At 44.6% G+C, this 18,204-nt stretch overlaps 2 protein-coding genes across 4 annotated transcripts in view; both read right to left on the bottom strand.

Annotated features, from left to right (window-relative positions):
- The window catches only part of ZSCAN18 (zinc finger and SCAN domain containing 18), a 68,441-nt gene extending 58,340 nt beyond the window's left edge, over window positions 1-10,101 (bottom strand). Inside the window, exon 1 of the mRNA XM_074385787.1 lies at window positions 10,020-10,101. The gene's annotated coding sequence lies outside the window, so the exon portion shown is untranslated. The remainder of the gene's footprint in view (window positions 1-10,019) is intronic.
- ZNF329 (zinc finger protein 329) lies at window positions 227-10,091 on the bottom strand. Of its 3 annotated transcripts, none has more exons than XM_074385790.1 (3): window positions 10,020-10,091; window positions 9,656-9,777; window positions 227-3,602 (listed from the first exon to the last, which is right to left on the bottom strand). In XM_074385790.1, the coding sequence occupies exon 3, from the start codon at window positions 3,592-3,594 to the stop codon at window positions 1,969-1,971; it is 1,626 nt and encodes a 541-aa protein (XP_074241891.1). In that variant the 5' UTR covers window positions 3,595-3,602; window positions 9,656-9,777; window positions 10,020-10,091; the 3' UTR covers window positions 227-1,968. The 3 variants fall into 3 exon arrangements, with proteins under 3 accessions (XP_074241891.1, XP_074241890.1, XP_010330656.1); XM_074385789.1 differs by lacking the exon at window positions 9,656-9,777 and adding an exon at window positions 6,001-6,094 and having other exon boundaries at window positions 10,020-10,066; XM_010332354.3 differs by lacking the exon at window positions 9,656-9,777 and having other exon boundaries at window positions 10,020-10,090.
- Window positions 10,102-18,204: the final 8,103 nt, after the last annotated feature.

Below are 18,204 nucleotides of genomic sequence, written 5' to 3'. Positions count from 1 at the left end.
CACTGACACCCCCTTACAACTGAAGTCCCAGAGAAGGAAATTATTCTCATGCCCTAGGCTTTGGGATGCTGATTCCAGAGAAGCCACTGCCCAATGCCCCTCCATCCACACTTACAGGAGGTCCAGAGAAACCCTATATTAACCTCTTTATGGCTTCACTTTTTAATTTATTACCAAATCATTATGCTGACAAGTATTTGTAACAGAGAAAAAATAACATACAAAATTCCAGCCCCCAAAGAAAACCACATTTTATTTCTCCATCATCCCCTTTCAGTCTACATCCATATGTGCACATATCTTGTATATGGCTGTAATAATAGTAAATCTTCTATTTTATGCCTCTTTTTGCCATATTATAAACATTTTCAACATGGCAATAAAACCTTTACAATAGTTCACAGTGGCTGAATTGGAAGCATCCTAAATGAACCACCATGGTGGTAGTGGTGGGGTGATAACATAAACATTAACAACTCAAGTTATTTCAACAACTAAAGCAACAAACCACATCTCTTGGAAGCAGCCCTTTCCATCTTAGCACAAGCTTCTTTCAGTCTTTTTTTCTTTCTTTTTGGATGGAGTTTTACTCTGTCGCCCAGGCTGGAGTGCAGTGGTGGGATCTTGGCTCACTGCAACCTCCACCTCCCAGGTTCAAGCAATTCTCCCGCTCAGCTTCCTGAGTAGCTGGGATTACAGGGACATGCTACCATGTCTGGCAAATTTTTGTATTTTTTGTAGAGATGCGGTTTCACCATGCTGGCAAGGCTGGTCTCGAACTCCTAACCTCATGATCCAGCTGCCTCAGCCTCCCAAAATGCTGGGATACAGTCATGAGTCACCAAACCAGGGCTGCTTGTTTCAGTCACAGGAGAAATGACTTCATTGTCCCCTCACAGGTAATTTATTCATCTAGATGCCCTCCTGCAACAAGTCCTCAGCATTCTTGTAGAGTATAAGGCAGAAATACATTGAAACAGCAAAATTTCAAACATTCTGTGGTGGTGTGCAGTGCAGCACTGTGTGGACTCTAATTGTACACCCTTGTTGATACAGAAAACACTGTAAGAGACACTGCCAAAAGCCTCTCTTCCTGATTACATTTAAAAAGCTTGACTCAGTTGCTTCAATCTGGGAGACGGAGGTTGCAGTGAGCCGAGATCACACCACTGCACTCCACCCTGGCAACAGAGAAAGACTCCATCTCAGAAAAACCAAAAACAAACAAACAGTTGAATCAGGCCAGGTGCGGTGGCTCACACCTGTAATCCCAGCACTTTGGGAGGCCGAGGCAGGCAGATGATAAGGTCAGGAGTTCACGACCAGCCTGGTCAACATAGTGAAACTCCATCTCTACTAAAAATACAAACACTTAGCTGGGCGTGGTGGCACACACCTGTAATCTTAGCTACTCAGGAGGCTGAGGCAGGAGACCTGCTTGAACTTGGGAGGGGAGGTTGCGGTGAGTTGAGATTGCCCCACTATACTCCAGCCTGGGCAACAGCTCAAGACTCCATCTCAAAAAAAAAAAAAAAGTTGATTCATTGAGAGTCTGCTTATGTACAATAAGGTGGAAACTCCCTACCACAGGGATCCTCATATCAATCACATTCTGAATGCATTCACAGGCTCTCTCTGGCTAAGCATTCGGATGTGGAGGTGAGAGAATATCTTAGATTAGTGTCACGTTCATGGTTTGCAGGTTTCGTTCCAGTGTATGTGCTGTCATCTCTGGTACAGAAGGAATCATCCCCAATAACTATTCTGCATTTACTATCATCCTAAGTTGTCTCCCGAGTTCCCCAATGAGCAGACTTAACAGTGTGGCTCAGCAATGTCTCACATTCATCAATTCACTGAATAGCTTAAAGAATTCTTTTCTACTGACCAGAGAGGAGTTAGATCTAAGACACGCCTCCTAAACACAGGTGTGAGAACAAACTGGAAGAATTATGTGGCCCCCAATCATTATGTTTCCACAGGTTGCTCTCCCAGGTGTGCTCGTTGATGTCGGACAAGGGAGGAGCTCTTTTGGAACGTTTTCCCACACTGAGGACACTGGCTGGGACCCTCTCTGCTATGTAGTCTCTGATGTACTGCCAGGTGAGAGTTCTGCTTGAAGGACTTCCCACATTCTGGACACTGATACGGGGTCTCCTTAGTGTGAATTCTCTGGTGCTTGGTCAGACAGGAGCTGTCCCTGAAGGCTTTGCCACATTGATTACACTCATAAGGCTTCTCACCAGTATGAGTCCTCTGGTGCCTGATGAGGCCAGCAATGTTCCTGAAAAGTTTCTGACACTGGTTGCAGCCATACGGCTTCTCGCCAGTATGAATCCTCTGGTGCCTGATCAGGTATGCACTCTCAATGAAAGTCTTCCCACATTCTTTACATTCATAGGGTTTCTCCCCAGAATGGATCTTTTGATGCACAATGAGATGAGAGTTTCTGTTGAAGGATTTTCCACACTCTGCACACTCAAAGGGCTTTTCTCCAGTGTGAGTCCTTTCATGCTGGGTGAGGTATGAGCCGTCCCGGAAAGCCTTTCCACATTTGCTACACTCATAGGGCTTCTCACCAGTGTGGATTCGGAGATGCACTGTAAGGTGGGAGATATCAGTGAAGGGTTTCCCACACTCGTTACATCTATACGGTTTTTCCCCTGTATGCGTTCTTTGGTGCAAAATTAGGGATGAATTTCGGTTGAAGGTTTTTCCACAGTCTAGGCATTCATAAGGTTTCTCACCTGTGTGAATTCTCTGGTGCTGTGTCAGAGCTGACCCATCACTGAAAGCTTTCCCACATTTACTGCATTTATAGGGCTTTTCTCCTGTGTGGATCCTTTGATGTACAATCAGGTTGTAGTTCTTGGAGAAGGACTTTCCACACTCATTACAAGTGTAAGGCTTCTCTCCGGTATGAGTTCGGTGATGCAATACAAGAGAAGAGTTCCGTTTGAAACATTTGCCACATTCAGTACATTTATATTGTTTCTCTCCTGGGAGATTCCTCTGGTTTTCACTATGTGATGAGCTCAGGGTAAAGATGTCCTCAAAATCCTTACCTTCATACAGTTTCTTGCCTCTTTTCATTATTTTTTGATGACTAAGAGCGGTAAAATGATTAAAAGTCTTAACACTTTCAGGGTATTTGTAGGGTTTCTCTCTCACTGGATTTCTTCCATGAATAACTTCCATGGAATGGTTGAAGGCTTTTCCACAGGCATCGCTGTCACCAGTTCTCTGAGCTGCATAACTTTTGGGACAGCTGTGTAAGGCGGAGTCACAATCCAGACCACTAACATTTGAGTCATGTGCATGGAAACCATTTGTTGCAAGAACTCTCTGAGATGGTGGAAGGTCTGAGCTTGCAATCAAATGCTCCCCAAAACTAGGATATTCACAAATTGCCTCCTGAGGCCCTGGTTTCTGCAGAGTTAAAGCTGATTGCCTCAAGTGTCCCTCCTGGTTCTCACAGTCCCAACTACCACCTAAAATGGACAAACAGGGAGCTTCCTTTGTGAATCCTTCCATTTCTATACCACAGGGTATTTCTCTTTCAGAAATATTCCAAGTTGTCACTTTCAATCTCATATCCCAAACTGCAAAGAGAGGAAAAATGCACACTTAGCTATATGAAGCTGTATAAATAAGAGAAACAGACAATGATGATGGTCTAGGTGTGAAGATGGGTATTTTTTACTTGTTTTCTTTTTTAAATTCAAATTCATACAAGGAAGAGGAAAAACAACAGCCAAGGAATAGAACCAAAAACAGATTCAAAAAGACCAATGTAGCATTCTCATTTTCCTAGACAGCAGGCAGAAGGAATGGTCCTGGGGATAAATAATCACCAGAAAGATGAGTTTGAGATGTGCAAGACCAGAGCCCAGGCATCCCTGCCCACCCTAGAATTCTGTCACAGACACTGCCTTGTTGTCCCCATCACGCGCTGCCCATCGATACACATTTCCACAGCTTCGACTTCACAACGAGCTAATAGCAGCACTGGAGGAGCAATTCTTACCCAGCTCTGTGGTCAAAGTTCTGCATTCATGGACAGGACAAAGCATAGGCCTGGCGACCTAAAAGCTCTGGATCTAAGTCTTAGAACAGTTGATAACCTGACCGGGTCAGGCATACCGCATAGTTTAAACTTTGACTTTTTCTTGTGGCCTGTATCCATCTGATACAGTTGATAACCTGAGGCAGAGGTCAGGAGTTTGAGACCAGCTTGACCAACACAGTGAAACCCTGTCTCTACTAAAAATATAAAAAAATTAGCTGGGTGTAGGGGCACAGGCTTGTAGTCCCAGATACTCGGGAGGCTAAGGCAGGAGAATTGCTTGTACCTGGTAAGTGGAGGTTGTGGTGAGCCGAGATTACACTACTGCACTCCACCCTCACAGAGTGAAACTCCATCTCAAAAAACAAAACAAAAACTGTATGACTGCCCTGCAGGGTTTTTATGAAAACTGGATCATGTCTGAGGCAGTCTGCACAGCTAGGGAATGAAGGGCATTCTGTCAATGCTGAACGTGTCTTCATCCGTATCAATCTTCCCATCATCATCCTTGTCTACTCAGACTTCACAATATTAAGACTAGGTGTCCATTCATTTATTCTTCATTCCTTCAGGATCTTGCTCTGTCATCCAGGCTAAAGTGCAGTGCTGTGATCTTGGCTCACTTGAAGCCTCAACCTCACAAACTTGAGCAATTATCCCACCTCAGCCTCCCCAAATGCTGCAAATACAGGCATGAGCCACTGTGCCGAGCCTTTTTTTTTTTGAGTTGAAGTCTCACACTGTCGCCCAGGCTGTAGTGTAGTGCAGTGGCGTGATCTCAGCTCACTGCAATCTCCATTTCCTGGGTTCAAGCAATTCTCCTGCCTCAGCCTCCTGAGTAGCGGACTACAGGTGTGCACCACCATGCCCAGCTAATTTTTTTGTATTTTTAGAAGAGACAGGGTTTCATCATGTTGGCTAGGATGATTCTGATCTTCTGACCTCATCATCTGCCCGTCTCGGCCTCCCAAAGTGGTGAGATTACAGGCGTGAGCCACTGTATGCGGCCTACTATATATATATTTTTTTTGAGACGGAGTTTCGCTCTTGTTACCCAGGCTGGAGTGCAATGGCGCGATCTCGGCTGACCGCAACCTCTGCCTCCTGGGTTCAGGCAATTCTCCTGACTCAGCCTCCTGAGTAGCTGGGATTACAGGCACATGCCACCATGCCCAGCTAATTTTTTGTATTTTTATTTTTAGTAGAGACGGGGTTTCACCATGTTGACCAGGATGGTCTCGATCTCTTGACCTCGTGATCCATCCGCCTCGGCCTCCCAAAGTGTTGGGATTACAGGCTTGAGCCACCGTGCCCGGAACCTACTATTTTTTTTAAAGTAAAATGAAAATAGACCCTTGCCTCAGAGTACATACATACGTATATATGTATAGTATAGGTAATTTAAATATATATACATGTATGTATGTATGTGTATTCAAATTTCAGATGGATACAGGCCACAAGAAAAAGTCAAAGTTTAAACTATGCAGTATGCCTTCATGAGTGTGGCAGACTTTGATTAAACAAAGCTTAACCAAAAAAAAACCATATGGTCAAGCACTGGGATGGGGTCACGCCTGCAATTCCAGCACTCTGGGAGACAGAGACTGCAGTGAGCTGTAATTGTACCACCTGCATTCCAATTAGGCAAAAGAGACTGTGTCTTCAAAACAAAAAATAAAAAACAGACAAGGATTAACAAGTCTGGTATCAACATTCAAATTCAAATTTTCTATCCAATAAAACACACAATAAGAGACAAAAGCAAGTGGCAGATGGAGAGAAAATAAGACATGAAAGAGACAAAGGATTACTGCCCAAGAGCTATAGAGGATTCTTACAGAACAGCACAAACAAGGAAAAGAAAAATGAGCAAAGTAATCGAAGATGCATTTCATAAAGGGAAAATAGATGCCAGGCGCGGTGGCTCATACCTGTAATCCCAGCACTTTGGGAGGCCGAGGCCGGTGGATCACAAGGTCAAGAGATCGAGACCATCCTGGTCAACATGGTGAAACCCCGTCTCTACTAAAAAAATACAAAAAATTAGCTGGGCATGGTGGCGCGTGCCTATGATCCCAGCTACTCAGGAGGCTGAGGCAGGAGAATTGCCTGAACCCAGGAGGCGGAGGTTGCGGTGAGCTGAGATCGCGCCACTGCACTCCAGCCTGGTCACAAAAAAAAAAAAAAAAAAAAGCGGGGGGGGTGGAATAGAAATGTCCTGAAAATATAAAGATTTTTCTCATTCTATCATTCAGGCAATTCCAACTGTGACTGTAAGAACACAAAACATGCACATTTCATATGAGTACAGATAAAATGAAGTGTGATGATATAAAGCTTTGGGACGTCATGTGGTAAGAGGGCTTGTCAAGTGGTCTGTGTGCTTGGCAGGGTAACTTAGTGGCAGCCGTGAAAACATAAACTCAGGCTGGGGGCAGTGGCTGACACCTGTAATCCCAGCATTGTGGAAGGCTGCAGCAAATGGGTCACCTGAGTTTACGGGTTTGAGACCAGCCTAGACAACATGATGAAACCCTGTCTCTACTTAAAACACAAAAATTAGCCAGGCGTGGTGGTGTGTGCCTGTAATCCCAGCTGCTTGGGAGGCTGAGGCAGGAGAATCGCCTGAACCCAGAAGGTGGAGGGTGCAGTGAGCTGAGATTGTGCACTCCGCTCCAGCCTGAGCAACAGAGTGAGACTCTGTCTCAAAACAAAAACGTAAATTAGGTATATTCTACCATGAAGCAGTTCCACCAGTAGGTATACGAGATTCAGAAAGCTGGATAAACGAAAATCAATTCGTACCTACAGAGATGGTCTTAAAGGCCAGCAGGGATAAAACAAACCACTAGTGAAGGACGAACATGATCACAACAGATCTCTCAGTAGAAAAACTGGAAACCCAAAGGTCATGGAAGGTTACTTTCAAAGCGCTGACGGAAAAGTCTATGAGTCACACTACTGTTCAAGAGTAAGGATGAGATAAAGTTTCAGTTTCAGAGGCTGGGTGTAGTAGCTCATGCCTGTAATCTCAACACTTTGGGAGGCCAAGGTGGATACATCACTTGCGCCCAAGAGTCTGAGACCAGCCTGGACAACGTGGTGAAACCCCATCTCTACAAAAAATACAAAAATTAGCAGGGTCTGGTGGCATGCGCCTGTTAGTCTCAGCTACTTGGGAGACTGAGGTAGGAAAATCGCTTGAGCTCTGGGGGTTGAGGATGCAGTGTGCTATGATTCACTCTAGCCTTGATGACAGAATGAGACTCTGTCTCAAAAAGAAAAAATAAATCAGAAAAGCAAAAGCAGAGTTCAGTTTCAAGGATACTAGTAGTAAGAATTAGAAAAGGGGCCGGGCGCGGTGGCTCAAGCCTGTAATCCCAGCACTTTGGGAGGCCGAGGAGGGTGGATCACGAGGTCAAGAGATCGAGACCATCCTGGTCAGCATGGTGAAACCCCGTCTCTACTAAAAATACAAAAATTAGCTGGGCATGGTGGTACGTGCCTGTAATCCCAGCTACTCAGGAGGCTGAGGCAGGAGAATTGCCTGAACCCGGGAGGCAGAGGTTGCGGTGAGCCGAGATTACGCCATTGCACTCCAGCCTGGGTAACAAGAGCGAAACTCCGTCTCAAAAAAAAAAAGATTTTCTTTAAGTCATCACTGATGGGTTGTATATACCATTGAGATGAATGGCAATAACACATTCTGGGATAAAGCATGGTGTCCCCACAATGGTCTTATTGGTTTCACTGTATGACTGATGATCCTCCAACAATAACAACCTACTATTTGTAAACTCACTGGACAAACCACAAACTCAAAGTGAGGGACACTCCAGAACAATGTGTACCTTATTCCACCACTAGAAAGAAGATTCAGAAGTCCCACCTTCGACACCTTGTAATTACGGAAAATAAAAAACAGTTTAAACACGTAAAATATGGGACTTTTTATGTATTTGTACTTTTAGGGCTCACCATTAGCTTAATTATAATTGACTTTAAAAAAAAGAAGAAGACTATAGACTAGTGACCTCACTGTTCAGTTTGTAACTTATAGGAAAAAGTTAGGGAGGTGGAAGGCCAGGCATGGTGGCTCACAAATGTAGTCCCAGCACTTGGAGAGGATGAGACGGAATGGATCACCTGAGGTCAGGAGACGGAGACCAGCCTGAACAAGGTGAAACCCCATCTCTATAAAAATACAAAAATTAGCCCGTGTACTGGTGCATGCCTGTAGTCCCAGCTACTTGGGAGGCTGAGACAGAAGTGCTTGAACCCAGGAGGTGGAGGTTGCAGTGTTCCGAGATCGTGTCACTGCACTCCAGCTTGGGCAATGGAGCAAGACTTCATTATAAAAAAAAATCACAGCAGAAATCATGAAAACTAAAAACAAGAAAACAGTTTAGAAAATAAAAGCAAGTCTGTCATTTGAAAAGACTAATCAAAAAGACCATTAAAAAAGAGCAAGAGCCGGGCGTGGTGGCTCAAGCCTGTAATCCCAGCACTTTGGGAGGCCGAGGCGGGTGGACTGCTTGAGGTCAGGAGTTTCAGACCACCCTGGGCAACATAGCGAGACCCTATCTCTACAAAAAATACACAAAAAAGATAGCCAGGCATGCTGGTATGCGCCTGCTGTCCCAGGTACTTGGCAAGCTGAGGTGGGGGGATCACTAGAGCCTGGGGATCAGAGGTTAACGTGAACAGAGATAGCACCACTTCACCCCAGCCTAGGTGACAGAGCAACAACCGGTCTCAATCAATCAATCAATAAAAATTTTTAAAAAACAAAAATAAACACATAGAGATATCAATTGTCAGACAGGGATTTAACTAACAATGGAAGGTTACCAAACTGGCAAAGTTGGGTTTATCCTAGGAATGTAGGAATAAGAAACATTGGAACATCCATTGATACAATTCCCCATATTATCAGATTAAAGTAGAAGATGTTTCCTTTACACCTTATCTCAATACATTCAGAAAGTAATATAAGAAAATCTCATTGAGACTCATGATCAAAATATGCTCAGATTCAAGTAATAGAGCCTTTATCTCAACAAATTCAAAAAGTACTTTAAGGGAAGCTCAGACTCCTAATGAAAATTCTTAACAATTAGGGACATACGGAATTAAGGTGAACATCACACCTTAAACATCAGAAAAAAGAAAACATCAGAGTCATTCACTAACAAGCCAAGGCCAAGACCTTAGACACTTGCTATGTGCACAGCATTCAGCAGTGATGTGGAAGGGCCAGCCAGTCAGGAGGACCAGACCCCTGACTGTCAGCCCTGGATGCTGCAAGGCCCTCTCCTGTGCAAAGGGATCCTGACGCCACCGTGCTGCATGACATTTTTCCTGTTCTGAACCTTCTGGATACACTAGGGCCTGGCATGGTCTGTGGCCATCCTGTGAAAACAAGACACCTGGCTGGGCGCAATGGCTCATGCTGGTAATCCAGGCACTTTGGGAGGCCGAGGTGGGTGGATCACGAGGTCAGGAGTTCAAGACCAGCCTGATCAAGATGGTGGAACCCCATCTCTACTAAAAATACAAAAATTAGCTGGACACAGTTGTGGGCACCTGTAATCCCAGCTACTTGGGATGCTGAGGCAGGAGAATCACTTCAATCCAGGAGGTAGAAGTTGCAATGAATGGAGACTGTACCACTGCACACTAGCCTTGACAACAGAACAAGACGCCATCTTTAAAAAAAAGAAAAAGAAAAAGAAAACAAGAGAGACTTGAAAGCATCTCCCTGCAGGTTTGTGAAAGGAGGATACACATGTACAGTTAAAAGAAGTAAAATAGGCCAGGTACAGTGGCTCACGCCTGTAATCCCAGCACTTTGGGAGGCAAAGGCAGGCTGATCACATGAAGCCAGGAGTTTGGGACCAACCTGGCCAACAGGGCAAAACCCCATCTCCAATAAATATACAAAAATTACCTGGGCATGGTGGTCCATGTCTGTAATCCCAGCTACTTGGGAGGCTGAGGAATGAGAATTGCTTGAACCCAGGAGGCGGAGGTTGCAATGAGCTGAGATCACGCCACTACATTCCAGACACGGCCACAGAGCAAGACTGTGTCTGAAAATTTTTTAAAAAGAAAAGAAAAGAAAAGATGAGATAAATCAGACATAGACAGGGTGATATCATTTATGGAAATTTTTCAGACACACAAAATACTCTCTTAGAAGTAAAATTATAACGATACCTTGGCAAGACACCAACCAAGGCTGTGATTATGTCTGTCTTGGGAGTAGGGAGGCTAACTTGCCTTAAGGAACAAAAAGAATGTCCATTTCATCTATAATAGAGGCATCCTTTGTTGAAATAGACTTAAATACCAAGAGCTGGGCCCAGTGGCTCATGCTTATAATTCCAGTACTTTGGAAGGCCGAGGCAGGTGGATCACCCGAGGCTGGGAGTTCAAGACCAGACTGACCAACAAGGAGAAACCTCATCTCTACTAAAAAATACAAAATTAGCTGAGTGTGGTGGCACATGCCTATAATCCCAACTACTCGGAAGGCTGAGGCAGGAAAATCACTTGAACTTGGGAGGCAGAGGTTGCAGCGAGCCAAGATCATGGCAATGCACTGCAGTCTGGACAACAAGAGCGAAACTCCATTAAAAACAACTATGTTACTATTTCTTTTTTTTTTTTTTTTTTTTTAGACGGAGTTTTGCTCTTGTTACCCAGGCTGGAGTGCAATGGCGTGATCTCGGCTCACCGCAACCTCCGCCTCCTGGGCTCAGGCCATTCTCCTGCCTCAGCCTCCTGAGTAGCTGGGATTATAGGCACGCGCCACCATGCCCAGCTAATTTTTTATATTTTTAGTAGAGACGGGGTTTCACCATGTTGACCAGGATGGTCTCGATCTCTCGACCTCGTGATCCACCCGCCTCCGCCTCCCAAAGTGCTGGGATTACAGGCTTGAGCCACCGCACCCGGCTTTTTTTTTTTTTTTTTTTTTTTTTTTTTTTTGAGACAGAGTTTCGCTCTTATTACCCAGGCTGGAGTGCAATGGCGCGATCTCGGCTCACCGCAACCTCCGCCTCCTGGGTTCAGGCAATTCTCCTGCCTCAGCCTCCTGAGTAGCTGGGATTACAGGCACGCGCCACCATGCCCAGCTAATTTTTTGTATTTTTAGTAGAGACGGGGTTTCACCATGTTGACCGGGATGGTCTCGATCTCTCGACCTCGTGATCCACCCGCCTTGGCCTCCCAAAGTGCTGGGATTACAAGCTTGAGCCACTGCGCCCGGCCCTATTTCTAAATTTTCTAAGAAAAACAACAACATGAAAGTGAAATCACACTCCAGCAAATGGGAGAAAATATTTATATATGTATATTTAGAATATAAAAAACTCTTACAATCCAATAATAAAAAGACAAAAACCCAATTTTTAGAAACAGACAAAGGATCTTGTCTTAGTTTGGTCTGCTACAACAAATAGACTGGATGGCTTAAACAATAGGAATCTATTTCTCACAGTCCTGGAGGCTAGAAAGTCTAAAACCAGCGTGTCAACATGATCAGTTCTGGTGAAGGTCTTCTTCCTGGTTTGCACATGGCCACCTTCTCAGTGTGCCTTCACAGGACAGAGAGCAGGAGGCAGGAGCTCCTGAGACCTCTCCTGTCTCCTCTTATAAGAGCACTAATTTCATTCAAAAAGGTTCTACCCTCGTGACGTAATTACCTTCCACAGGCCCCAACTCCAAATACCACCACATTAGGGATAAGGCATCAACATATGAATTTTGAGGGGACACGACATTCATTCCATAGGAGTTCTTAATAGATATTTATTTCTCCAAAGACCACATACAAATGGTCAATGAACACATGAAATGATGATCAACATAATTAGATATTAGGGAAATGCTGATCAAAACCACAGTGAGATATCACTTTACACTTACTAGTTAGTCAATACTTAAAAACAAACAAAAACAGTAACAAGTATTGTGAAGATATGGAAAAACTGGAACCCTCATTCATGCTGGCGCAAATGTAAAACAGCATAGCTACTTTGGAAAACAGTCTGATGATTCTCAAAAAGGAAAATACAGAGTTATCATATGATCCAGCTATTCCACTTGCTATGGTATGTCTGTCCACACCAAATCTCATGCTGACATTTAATCCCTACTGTGGTGGTGTTGGAACATGCAGCCTACCGGGAGGTGTTTGGGTCATGGAGGTGGAACCCTCCTGAATAGCTTGGTGCTGTTCTTACAGTAGTGGGTTCTTGCTCTCATAAGACTGGATTGGTTCGGTAGGGGGAGGGGAATGAATTAGTGGCCCCAAGAATAGGTTGTTATGAGGCCAGGACAGCCCTTGGGTTTGGCTCCCCTTGGTATATGCCCACTTCCCCTCTGTCCTTCTCTGCCATATTTTGATGTAATACAAAAGCTCTCACCAGAAATCATGCAGGGCCATGAGCTAAACAAACCTCTTTTATTTATAAATTACCCAGCCTGAGGTATTCCTTTACAGCAGTACAAAACAGACTAAGTTTTAGTACCTATACTCTTGGTATCTACTCAAGAAAAATGCAAACATATGTCCACAGATAAAACTTGTAGACGGATGTTCCTGGCAGTACAATTGATAATAAACAAAACATAAGAAACAATCCAAATACATGCCTAAAAATGAATGAACGGATAAACAGGCAAACAAAATGTGATATATCCACACAATGAAATACATCAGCCATAAAAAAAGAATAAAGCTGCTGGGCGTGGGGGCTCACGCCTGTAATCCCAGCACTTTGGGAGGCCGAGGTGGGTGGATCACGAGGTCAAGAGATCGAGACCATCCTGGTCAACATGGTGAAACCCCCGTCTCTACTAAAAATACTGAAAATTAGCTGGGCGTGGTGGCGCGTGCCTGTAATCCCAGCTACTCAGGAGGCTGAGGCAGGAGAATTGCCTGAACCCAGGAGGCGGAGGTTGCGGTGAGCCAAGATTGCGCCATTGCACTCCAGCCTGGGTAACAAGAGCGAAACTTCGTCTCAAAAAAAAAAAAAAAAATACAAAAAATTAGCTGGGCATGGTGACGCGTGCCTGTAGTCCCAGCTACTCAGGAGGCTGAGGAAGGAGAATTGCCTGAACCCAGGAGGCAGAGGTTGCGGTGAGCTGAGATCGCGCCATTGCACTCCAGCCTGGGTAACAAGAAAGAAACTCCGTCTCAAAAAAAAAAAAAAAAAAAAAAAAAAAAAAAAAACCATGTATTCGTGCTTGATTCTTTTTTTTTCCTTTTTTTTTTTTTGAGATGGGAGTTTCGCTCTTGTTACCCAGGCTGGAGTGCAAAGGCGCGATCTCGGCTCACCGCAACCTCTGCCTCCTGGGTTCAGGCAATTCTCCTGCCTCAGCCTCCTGAGTAGCTGGGATTACAGGCACGCGCCACCATGCCCAGCTAATTTTTTGTATTTTTAGTAGAGACGGGATTTCACCATGTTGACCAGGATGGTCTCGATCTCTTGATCTCGTGATCCACCCGCCTCGGCCTCCCAAAGTGCTGGGATTACAGGCTTGAGCCACCGCGCCTGGCACGAATACATGTTTTAACAGATGAATCTTGAAAACACTATGCACCATGAAAGAAGCCAGACACAAAAGACCATATGTTGTATGACCTTATTTACATAATTGTCATGAATAGGCAAATCTACATAAACAGAAAGTCAGATGGTGGTTGCCAGGGGCTGGGGGAGAAGAGGGAGAATAGGGAGTAACTGCTAATGGGTACAGCTTTCTTCTTGGGCTGAGGAAAATGTTCTGAAATTAGATGGTGGTTATGGTTACACAACTCTGTGAATACATTAAAAACCACTGAATTGTGCACTTTGAATAGGTGAATGCTATGGTATGTATCTCCATAAATGTGTAATAAGTGCAGAGAAGCCTTCAAGAATAGTGCTAGTGATGCTACCCACATGTCCGCTGTAAAAGGGCAAGTCTTCAGCGTGACCTCTACCTCTCTCACTTTGGCAGTATTACCTGGAAGGGCATATGGTTACCTTCGGAGGTGTTAGGTTGTCAAAAAGATTGAGGCAGGGGGCGTTGCTAGGATCTGATGAGCCTGGGCTGAGGATACCAGATATGGTACCATGCTCAGGAACACCCCACATGATGCCTGACCATCCTGTGGAACAACATTCCTGCAGGTATCCACCTGGGGTACTTCAGAATGAAACAACATTACATGTGCTATATAAGACATAAGGGGAAAGGTGCCTTCATTTTTGGAAGGAAGCTTATAGCAAATCCAGGTGTTGTCCTGAATTCACGGACTCATATCTCACTCTAAATTCTCTCTCCTTGTTGAAAATTGGCCATTCCAACTACACCCCTTGCTATAGTTTGTCTGTGTTCCTCCCCAAAATTCATACTGAAATCCTGACTCCCAAGCTCATGGTATTAGGAGGTGGGTCTTGTGTGGAGGTGATTATATTATGAAGGTAGAGCCCTCACTATTGGGATTAGTGCACTTAAGAGGCCCCAGAGAGCTCCCTTGCTCATTCCACCCTATGAGAACAGTTAGAAGGCACCATCTGCCGGGCGCGGTGGCTCAAGCCTGTAATCCCAGCACTTTGGGAGGCCGAGGCGGGTGGATCACAAGGTTGAGAGATCGAGACCATCTTGGTCAACATGGTGAAACCCCGTCTCTACTAAAAATACAAAAAATTAGCTGGGCGTGGTGGCACGTGCCTATAATCCCAGCTACTCAGGAGGCTGAGGCAGGAGAATTGCCTGAACCCAGGAGGCGGAGGTTGCGGTGAGCCGAGATCGCGCCATTGCACTCCAGCCTGGATAACAAGAGCAAAACTCCGTCTCCAAAAAAAAAAAAAAAAAAAAGAAGGCACCATCTATGAAGCAGAAAGTGAGCAAGGGCACTCACTAGACACCGAATCTTCCAATGCCTTAATCTTAGACTTCCCAGCTTCCAGATCTGTAAAAAATAAATTTTTGTTGTTCATAAGCTACCCAGTTTATTGTATTTTGTTACAACAGCCTGAACAGATTAAGACATTCTTAGTCGACGACAGCCTGAGTACCCCAGTGAAATAACAAATGATCACATGTAATCCCAGCACTTTGGGAGGCTGAGGCAGGCGGATTACATTAGGAAAACATTAGGACAGGCTTAAGGAAAACAGTGTTTAATTAGGATATTTAGTGTAAGAATTTCAATTAAATTGTTTTCAAAATATCTTATATTTATTATTTTTAGCCATACAATGATAAAAAAATTATGACTGTGATTATTATTTGTGACAGGGTCTTGCTCTGTCACCCAGACTAGAGTCCAGTGGGACTATCACAGCTTACTGCAGCCTCAACCTCCTTGGTCCAAGCAGTCCTTACACCTCAGCCTCCCAAGTAGCTGGGACTACAAGTGTGTGCCACCATGCTCAGCTAATTTTTTTTTTAGTTTCTGCAGAAGGAGGGTCTCACTATGTTGCCCAGGCTGGTCTGGAACTGCTGGCTTCAGATGATCCTTCCGCTTAGGCCTCCCTAACTACTGGGATTATAAGTATGAGCCACCACACTCAGCCAGTACAAAAATTATGTTGTAAAAAATTCATCTTGATGGTAGTTCATATATTTGGGGGTTCCTATTTTCCCTCTCTCTTTTTTTTTTTTTTGAGATGGAGTCTCGCTCTGTCGCCAGGCTGGAGTGCAGTGACATGTTCTCGGCTCATTGCAACCTCTGCCTCCTGGGTTCAAGCAATTCTCCTGCCTCAGCCTCCTGAGTAGCTGGGACTACAGGTGCGTGCCACCACGCTCAGCTAATTTTTGTATTTTTAGTAGAGACTGGGTTTCACCATGTTGGCCAGGATGGTCTCGATCTCTTGACCTCGTGATCTGCCTGCCTCAGCCTCCCAAAGTGCTGGGATTACAGGTGTGAGCCACCACGCCTGGCCTATTTTCCCTTTCTTCCTCTGACCCTGCCTTGTCCATCACAGACACTTTCTGAAGTCCCCAGTATTACTGATTCTTTCCCCAACTTGTCCTCTTCCCCATTGCCATTGGTGGAAATGATCTCCAAGAATTTCTTTTTTTTTTTTCTGAGACAGAGCTGCACTCTGTGGCAAGTGCAGTAGTGCAAACATGGACCTCTCAGCCTCAGATGATCCTTCCACCTCAACCTCCAGAGTAGCTGAGACTACAGGCATGCACTACCACATCCAGCTAATGTTTTGTTATTTTTTGTAGAGACGGGGCTTTGTCATGTTGCTTAGGCTGGTCTCAAACTCCTGGGCTCAAGCCGTGCCCCTGCCTTGGCCTCCCAAAGTGCTGGGATTACAGGCATGAGCAACTACATCTGGCCAAAATATAAATCGAAACCACCATAAGATACAACTTCACACCCACTAGAATGGCTGTAATCAGTTCCACTCCTAGGTAGTTAACTCAAAAGAAATGAAAACATATATTCTTGGCTCGGTGCAGTGGCTCACGCCTATAATATGAGAACTTTGGAAGGTTGAGGCAGGTAGATTGCTTGAGCCCAGGAGTTCGAGACCAGCCTGGGCAACATGGTGACACCTCCTCTATAAAAAAAATACAAAATTTAGCCAGGCATGGTGATGCACACCTGTAGTCCCAGCTACTCAGGAGGCTGAGGTGGGAGGACTGCTTGAGCCTGGAAGCCAAGGCTGCAAGTTACACTCCAGCCTGTGTAACAACAACAAAAAAAAAGTGGAAATAATTCAATGTCCATCAACTGATCAATGGATAAGCAAAATGTGTTCTATCTACACAATGAAATATTCATCCATAAAATGAACAAAGTAAAGACACGTGCTATAACATGAAACATTTTTCTAAGTCTAAGAAGCCACACGCAAAAGACCACATATTGTAGGCTATTTATATAAAATATACATGATAGGCAAATCTATAAAACAGAAAATAAAAAAATTTTTTTTGAGATGGAATTTTGCTCTTGTTGCCCAGGCTGGAGTGCAATGGCGTGATCTCAGCTCACTGAAGCACACCCGGCTAATTTTTTGTATTTTTAGTAGAGGTGGGATTTCACCATGTTGGTCAACTGGTTTCAAACTCCAGACCTCAGGTGATCCACCCGCCTCAGCCTCCCAAAGTGCTGGGATTACAGGTGTGAGCCACTGTGCCCAGCCAAGACAGAAAGTGGATTAGTGATTACCTAGGGCTGAGAAGGATGGGAAAGATGGAGGGGTGACTGCTAACGAGTATAGGTTTTCTTCCTGGTGCTGATGAAAACATTCAAAGATTGATATGGCAATGGATGTACAAGCTAGTTAATAGAATAAAAAAACTGAATTGTACACCTTAAAAGAGTAAATTGTATGATACATGAATTTTATCTCAATAAAGCTGTATAAAAGAGTAAGTGTGTGTTGAGTCTATAATGGTCGAAACCACTGGTCTAGACCCAATTTGGCACATTTCTGGTATTTTAGGACTTTAGGAGGAAAATAACAGTCCTTGCAGGGATATGTTGAGCTCATGTAGAATTCCATTTCCTGGTACTCACTTCTGAAACGCAGAAGGATCCACTCAGGCCAGGTGCGTGAATACTTGACATCGACAGTTGCTGGACATTAGCCATTTATGCCCATCCACATGGCTCCAGCCATCTCTGTGGAACACCCATAATAATGTTTACTTGTTCACAACTCATTAATAAAAATAAATCATTTACCAACTTTAATCCCATCCTGATAAAGTCAGCCATCTGATTACAACTGTGATAAAGAGTCTGACTCCATTTTGGACGGTTGCTGACAGCTTTCAAGTGCCCTACCGCTTTCTCCTTCTCCCTCTCATCTGGGCAAGCTAACAAGGAAATCTGAGTGTTTCCTCCTTGGTGCTAGCAGGAAGTTCAAACTATGCAAGCCTCAATAAATGCAAGGCCACCCTCACCCCAGCCGCACTACCTAATCACAATGAAAGCCCAGCCAAGGCCGGGGGCAATGGCTTACACCTATAATCCCAGCACTTTGGGAGGTCTAGGCAGGAGGATCACTTGAGCCTAGGAGTTCGAGGCCAGCTTGGACGACGTAGTGAGATGCCTTTAGCCAGGTGTGATGGTGCATACCTGAAGTCCCAGCTACTTGGGAGCCCAGGAA

Source organism: Saimiri boliviensis, chromosome 14 (assembly GCF_048565385.1).
Source record: "Saimiri boliviensis isolate mSaiBol1 chromosome 14, mSaiBol1.pri, whole genome shotgun sequence".
Classification (NCBI taxonomy): Eukaryota; Metazoa; Chordata; class Mammalia; order Primates; family Cebidae; genus Saimiri; species Saimiri boliviensis.
The sequence above is the reverse complement of the archived record's forward strand: the minus strand, read 5'-3'. Positions and strand labels throughout refer to the sequence as shown.